We start from the raw sequence: 7,014 nt of genomic DNA on the forward strand, positions 1-7,014 counted from the left end.
GAGAGAGAGAGAGAGAGAGAGAGAGAGAGAGAACAGTCTTTATCTTTTTCATTTACCACAAACTGTGAGAGTTCCACCACACACTTCCCTCTGAATCCGTCAAAATGAACCGCACTAAACCACACCCAACGGGGCACTACTGTGCGATCCTGTCTTATCAGTCCAAACCTCGCTCACTTTCATCCCTATTTCTAATGTGTAGCACTAACAGCTGTCTAAAATAATTTTTTAAATGAGCAGGAAGAATTAGAATGAAACTGAACCAGTCTTGAAAGCTGTCCAGAAGCCGGGCACTGGCAAGCCCAGAGCCACAGAAGGCAGCACCAAGTCCGCGGGACAAAAGTGCAGCGGGTGGGACGCACTGTCTGGAGGGAACAGGCAGAGAGAGTCCTAGAGCTGTGAGGAGCCGTTCATTCCCTGGCTGTGCCCACGTGTGACTCCTGGGCTCGCCCTTGGTGTTTAGCAGCTTTCCTCTGTCACCATCATTCAGAACTCAGTCCCTGGGTAACACACAGTGGTTTCTGGCCCTTGGTGGGGCCTGAAGGACAAACAAGTGTTCAGTTAGTGCTTCTTCTCCGAGGAGCCCCAGTAGCACAAGCGGTTAAGCGCTTGGCAGCCAAATAAAAAAATGGGTGGTCGGAGCCCACCCCGTGGGAAAATGACCTGGCGCACGGCTTCCATAAACATTACAGACGGGAAGAGGCTCTGAGGCTCTGTTACATGCGGTCACTGTGAGTGGAAATCAAGTCCACAGCACCCAACAACTCCTGGCCATAGCTTCCCTTCACATAATCTAAATGCAGCAGCTGCACATCCCTAAAGGCAATGTCTGGGTTAAAATGAAGCATGTCTGCCCTTAAGCAACAGTTACTATCTGGGCTCTCCCTAAATAAAGCATACACAAATTCCTCTCTGGAGAGACTTCACTGGACACCTGCCTTACAAGGAGCACAAATACAAAAAAAACAAACACCTTAGTCTGAGTCAAGGGCTAACGGAGAAAGAAACAATGTACTTCAACAACCAACAGAGATTGAGTCCCCTCTCTGTGGTGGGCATTTTCCGTGCCAGTGGTTCTGAAATGGGCAATTTTATATCCAGGGGACATTTGGCAAGGCTGGAGACATTTTTTGTTTTGTCACAGTAGTGGGTCGAGAGGGAATACAAATGGCCTCTAATAGGCTAAGGATACTGGAAAACATACTGCAAAGCAGAAAACACACAAATGCGCGCATGACCCCACACCACCCCCAAAGAATTATCCAGCCCAAAATGTCAATAGTGCTGAGGTGGAGACCCTGTTCCTGGCTCTGAGGATATATCAGTGAATAAGTAACAATCAGAAAGCCTGTCCTCTCTCGAAGCTTACACTCTACTAAGGAGAGATACATAAGAAATACACGGGAGTATCCTCCCCCCCACCCCAGCAAATGGAATCCGCACACACCCCCAAAGCTTTGTATTTATTTACAAAACAACCTTATCACCTTCAAAGTACTCTCCATCACACTTAATACATTGGTCAAATCTGCAATTCCATTCTTGGAAACAGTTTTCAAACTTATCTGTTTGGATGGCTGACAGCACCTCCCTCGTATTTTTTTTCTTCAACTCTTCTACATTGTCAAATAGCTGTCCTGTCACATCCCTCTTCATCCACAGAAACAAAAAGAAGTCACACAGAGCAAGGTTAGGTGAGTCAAGTGCATGGGGCAAGAGGCATGCTGTTTTTTACCAAAAACTAGCACACTGAGATGGCTGCATGAGCAGGTGCATTGTTGTGGTGGCAAAACCGGTCCCATCTGCCACAAATCAGGCCTTTTTAGTCACACACTGTTAAAGCTATCTTTACAGAACCTCTCAATAGAATGCTTGATTAACAGTCTGACCTGGTGGAACAAACTCCAAATGCACTATCCTCATCACATCAAAAAAACCAAATGAGCATCGTCTTGATCTTTGATTTCACTGGATGAGCACTTTTTGGGTGAGATGACACTGGCTTGATTGATGTTTGCTTCAGGGTCCTAAGAGTAGCACCATGCCTCATCACCAGTAATGACCTTGGAAAAAAAGTCTGGGTCGCTTTGGAGCTGTTCTTTCAAAGCACAGTGTGTTTCCACTCGTTGCTCTTTTTCCTGGGCAGTCAAAACACGAGGCACAAATTTCACAGTGAACCTTCTCATTCCAAAATCTTCTGTTAAAATTCACTGCACTGAGCTCCAAGATAATCCAGATAACTTCCCCATCTCTTCAGTGGTCTATTGTCGGTCTTCAAGCACAAGTGCACAAATTTTGTCCACATTTTCATCCGTCTGGGAAGTTGGTGGACATCCAGAATGAGGTTTGTCATCAATCAACATTTCACCTTTTTTGAAAAGAGAAAATCACGTGTACACTTGAGTTTTTCCCATCTCATTGTCCTTGTAAGCTGTGTTCACATCACAACAGTTTCTGAGGCAGTTTTCCCAAGCAGGAAGCAATATTTCACGGCCGCACGCTGTTCTCTTAAATCAGCCATGACAAAAAGAGAGGTTTGAGCGAAAATGCTTTTACGAAAAAATTCACTGTCACCTAAGTCCTATGGGGAAGCGAGAGCGGGGCAAGCGAGATCAAGCGTATGGCGGGACAACTGTCAATGACATGGTGAGGGCAGAACTGAGGGCAGGCGTGAAGTTGGTGAGGGAGTGAACACTGGGCTTCTCTGGGAAGACTTGAGTGGCCTGGGGTGCTCTGGGAATGATAAGGAAACCAGTCTAACTGGAGCAGGAGTCAACCAGGGATGATGAGAAATGACATCGGAGCCAACAGTGAAGTGACAGAAAATGCTACCTTATACCATTTTAAGGTGGTCATCTGAAACAACAGCCCCTGGAGGATTTTGGCAGAGACTGGTCTACTGACATAGGGTTTCCCAACCTCAGCACTCCTGGTGCTTCAGAGCCTGGGAGCTCTTTGTTGCGAGGTGCTATTCTGTACATTGTAGGGCATTGAGGGCACCCCTGTTCCCCACCCACTAGAAACCAATAGCTACCCTCTCTGGGTGGCTACCAAACATGTCTCCCAACATCATCAGCTGCTGTTCCTGAATGAGAACAGGTTTTAACAAGGATCCTGCGACTGCTGTGTTTAAAATCCACTCAAGGGCAGGTTAGGTCAAAAGCAAGATACCAGGTAAGAGATGATTGCAATAATCCAGGAAAGGGCTATTGATAACTTGGACCAGAATAACAGAAGAAAAGTTGGTGAGCAGTGCTTAATTTCTGAACAGATTTTCAATGACAAGGGGGCAATCTGGAGGCTATCAGGGAAAGACAGAATGGCCAGGTGGTTTGGGACCACAGCGAGCCCGTTTCCCTTCATAGCACCCCTACATACAATGCAACAGGACACTGCTTGGTCCTGCACCATCCTCCTTGGTCACCAGTCCGGTGTGTCCCTGTGTCCATCCCCTTTGTTGAGGGCCTTCCTCTTTTTCGCTGCACCTCTCCTTTATCAAGCATGATGGCCTTCTCTGGGAACTGGTGCCTCCTGATAACATGTCCAGAGTACAGAGACAAAATCTCACCACCCCTGCTTCTAAGGAGCATTCTAGCTGCTCCGCTTCCAAGGCAGATTTGTTCCTTCTCTGACAGCCCTTGGTTTGTTCATCATTCTTCGCCAGTCTTCCTTATGATTTCCCCGCTTTTGCATGCTCACGAGGCGATTGAGAGTGCCATAGCTCCGGTCAACCCACCGTAACACGCATGCCACTGTAGAGGGACGCGCCCAGTCTCAGCCTTTCCTTCTCGACCCCTTCCCACCAAGCCCTGTACCAAAGAGATGTCCTGGCAATGACCCGTGGCAACAAGTGAGAAGGCCCTGCGCAGCGGGAGACCCTTTTAAAGTTGCACAACAGATGTCAAGGACAATAAGTTAAAAAACTGTGGAAAACAGTATAGGGAAGTTTTGCCAAGCCCATATATTTATTCACAGATTTTATTTAACTGGTTTATTTCAAATAGCATGTGTCTGCTCTACATGCAAGTTCTGCAACAACTTTGTTAATTTAGCCTCCTCTCCATACCAGTTCTGTCCCGCACCTGTTTCTAGTGCCAACGTGTGAAGCCATTTCTTCCCACGTACCCACATTCTTTCTTACACGTGCTCTCAGCTAGTGAGGACGCTCACTCTGCCAGGCATGTTGTGCCGACACCGAGTGAGAGCAGGCCTGAATCCTGCAACTTGAGTTCTGCGGCTCGTTTGTGCCTCCCAGATGGTGTTTTCCGCACTCTCTCAAACGAATCTAATGTTATGTATCAGCTATCATCAAAAATGTTTGAAACAGTCCAGTTAATTCATTTTCCCCCCAGAACTATACGCACAAACACTGGCTCCCTCATTCTGGCCATGCAAGCATTTGCTTATGGAAGCAAAACCAGGCGCTGCTTGGTAAAACACTAGTCCCTTCAGCCAAATGCAGATAAAGCCCCCTGCGCATCACCAACAATACTCCTCATACAACTTTAGTCGAAACCCCTAGGCCCCAACACACAATCTAGGCTTTCACACAAAACAGTCTTTATGAAGAGAAACTACCAACTAAAGGCTTTGGGCTTCTAACCACATAGGATGTTCACTTTCAAACCCCACTGAGCGTCTGCAAAGCTCATCATCAACGCAGTCAGCAGGTGCAATGGTCCCATTCTCTCCCCCAGGAGGTTCAGTCCTGCCACAGCCTGAAAGGAAACAAGCCTGACCCTGGCTTTCCAGTGAGGATGAGGATGACACACTCCACTCCTAATTCCATTTCTCTATTCCTTCACCTGATGTTGTCCCTTAAGGTCTGTGGTACTTAGGGCCCAACCAGGTCCTACGCACAGTGAGGGATGGAGCCAGAAGGTTAGAACTGAATACAACAGCATCATTGAAAGCTTCCAGTTACAGCCTTATCTTAATGCCCATGGGAGGGGGTGCTCTGCTGTCACTGCCTCAGTGGGTCATCCTCCCTCATGGGAAATGCTAGAAGAGAAGGCCACCGGGTTCAGAAGGCCACCTGGCAGAGGAATGACAAACACATGGAAAGATGGCAGAAAAAGTAGTTCACACAGAGGAAATGGGCGCTGGAGGTGGCCTGAATGTCAGGCCAGCAAGTGTTTTGCCTCCTCTCCTGCAAAGTTTTTGAAGTGCCCAAGGATTTCGTGCCAGAATGGGCACTCTCCCACTAACCCCCCAAGGGTAGACCCAGATTTGGATGGGACTCTGTTTCCAACAAAATATATGTAAAGTAAGTCTCACCTACTTTGAGCAAGTTCTAGAGTGAGCCGTCCCTGGAAAGGGACACCATGCTTACTTAGAGGGTCAGTGAAAAAGAGGAAGGCTTGCAGAGAGCTGGGACGTACAGCTGGGACGTACAGGGTGGATCGTGAGGATGGCGCAGGACCAGGCAGTGTTTCGTTGTTGTACGTGGGGTCGCTGTGAATGGGCACCCACTCAAAAGCAGCGAGGAGACACGCCCACGCGCTGCCCCCCACCCCGCCCGCGCTCTAGGGCCGCCTTCGCGCGAAGGTGAGAGGCAGGCGGGCCAGGAAAAGCTCACCTGGCAGAGGTCAGGGGCGGGGTTTCCCCCAAGGAGCAGGGCTCCCAAGAGGCAACTACAGAGGAGCTAATTGCCTTCCCAAGACAGTCCGGTCTTGTTCGCCCTCCATCTGTGCCCCTCCAAGTCCTCGGCCTCGCTGCAATCTTCAGAAAAAGGGGTTCACCAGAAACTCTTTATTTTCTCCCCTCATTGCACAGCCACAGCATCCCCACCCGGCGCCGCTCCTCCCCCATCCCCGCGCTGGGTCCATCCCCAGCCCCCACCGGGTCTCAACAGCTGGCATCCCCAACAAGGGTCCCCCCGTGCCTGGGAGCAACATCCCCGGCTGCCCTCTGCGCGCTGCGAAGTGCGCTCCAAGCAGCCCCCCAGAGGCGCCCGGGCCAGGCCGGTGGGGCCCCTCAGCTGTGGGGGGCAGTTCGCTCTCTGCCCCGGGGCAAGGGCACGGGGTCCTTGTCTCGAAGCCCGAGCAATCGGCTCCCCACGGCTCGGGATGGAAGGCGGGGTTGCTCCCAACAGTCCGCCGCGCCTTCCTCCAGCTGTCACCACTCACCTGCTCTTCAAGGGTTGACTTTTGAGTTCATAATAGGTTTTGGGCTCTTCGTGAAACTCCTCCCCGACTTCGAAATCCGGCACGATTCCCGATTCGGACTGCATGGCTCCCGTTTCTCGTCCTTCCACTGCCCAAAAGTGAGACTAGAGCCCGAGGGCTGACGGACGGACGAAAGGTGGCCGGGCCTGGGTCCCGGAGCCGTGCGCCCCCAAGCAGTGCCAAGCTCAGTCCGCTTACCCGCGCGCAGCCGCCCGCCCCGTGCGCGGCGAGTTTACACTTGCACCCGGGCGGGAGGGGCTGCCGGCCGAATGTAGCCTGGTAGCTGTAGTTCATCCGGGGTGGGGCATACCCGGCTCGCCTAGGGAGCCACTCGAGCGAAAACTACAACTCCCAGAAGGCCAGGCAGCGGGGAGAGGCAACGTGGTGGACACCGCTAGTGCAACTCTTGTTTGGATTCATTGTCAATGTCAGCAGCTCCTCTCCGGACTCTCTCCTGGCTTGCTTCAAGGGTACAGACTTAGCTATTTAATATTAGTAAGAACGGACTCAACCCTGCTCTAGTATCTTCATCCCTCTGCTCAGCTTAGATCATTGTGAAGCCATGAGGAGTCCTTATTTGAAATAATAAGAATGCTGGAGGGTTTTGACAGGCGAAAGTTTTAGCATCCAAGCTTGCTTTAAATAAAAGTGCTTCCCATCGGCCCGCATGCTTCCTTGGACTGCTGTGATTTATCAACTTGTCCACGAACTGGAACAGAGCACAAGAACTTTCCTTCCCATTATAATTGAAACATCATTGTAGAAACTGCTCTTGTGCGTTCCTTTGCTATAACTCAGCCTGGACTTTCAACAATACTGTTTTTCTAGTTGAGTGGCTGTGTCTCCT

The 7,014-nt window shown here is 50.2% G+C and overlaps 1 protein-coding gene across 1 annotated transcript in view; it reads right to left on the reverse strand.

Annotated features, from left to right (window-relative positions):
- LOC123521665 (microphthalmia-associated transcription factor-like) overlaps positions 1-6,310 on the reverse strand; it is a 189,953-nt gene extending 183,643 nt beyond the window's left edge. The window contains exon 1 of the mRNA XM_045290119.1: positions 6,129-6,310. Within this exon, the coding sequence (XP_045146054.1) occupies positions 6,129-6,232 (104 nt within the window). The 5' untranslated portion in view covers positions 6,233-6,310. The remainder of the gene's footprint in view (positions 1-6,128) is intronic.
- Positions 6,311-7,014: the final 704 nt, after the last annotated feature.

Source organism: Echinops telfairi, unplaced genomic scaffold (assembly GCF_000313985.2).
Source record: "Echinops telfairi isolate 266 unplaced genomic scaffold, ASM31398v2 ScPeMD7_31;HRSCAF=116, whole genome shotgun sequence".
NCBI lineage: Eukaryota > Metazoa > Chordata > Mammalia > Afrosoricida > Tenrecidae > Echinops > Echinops telfairi.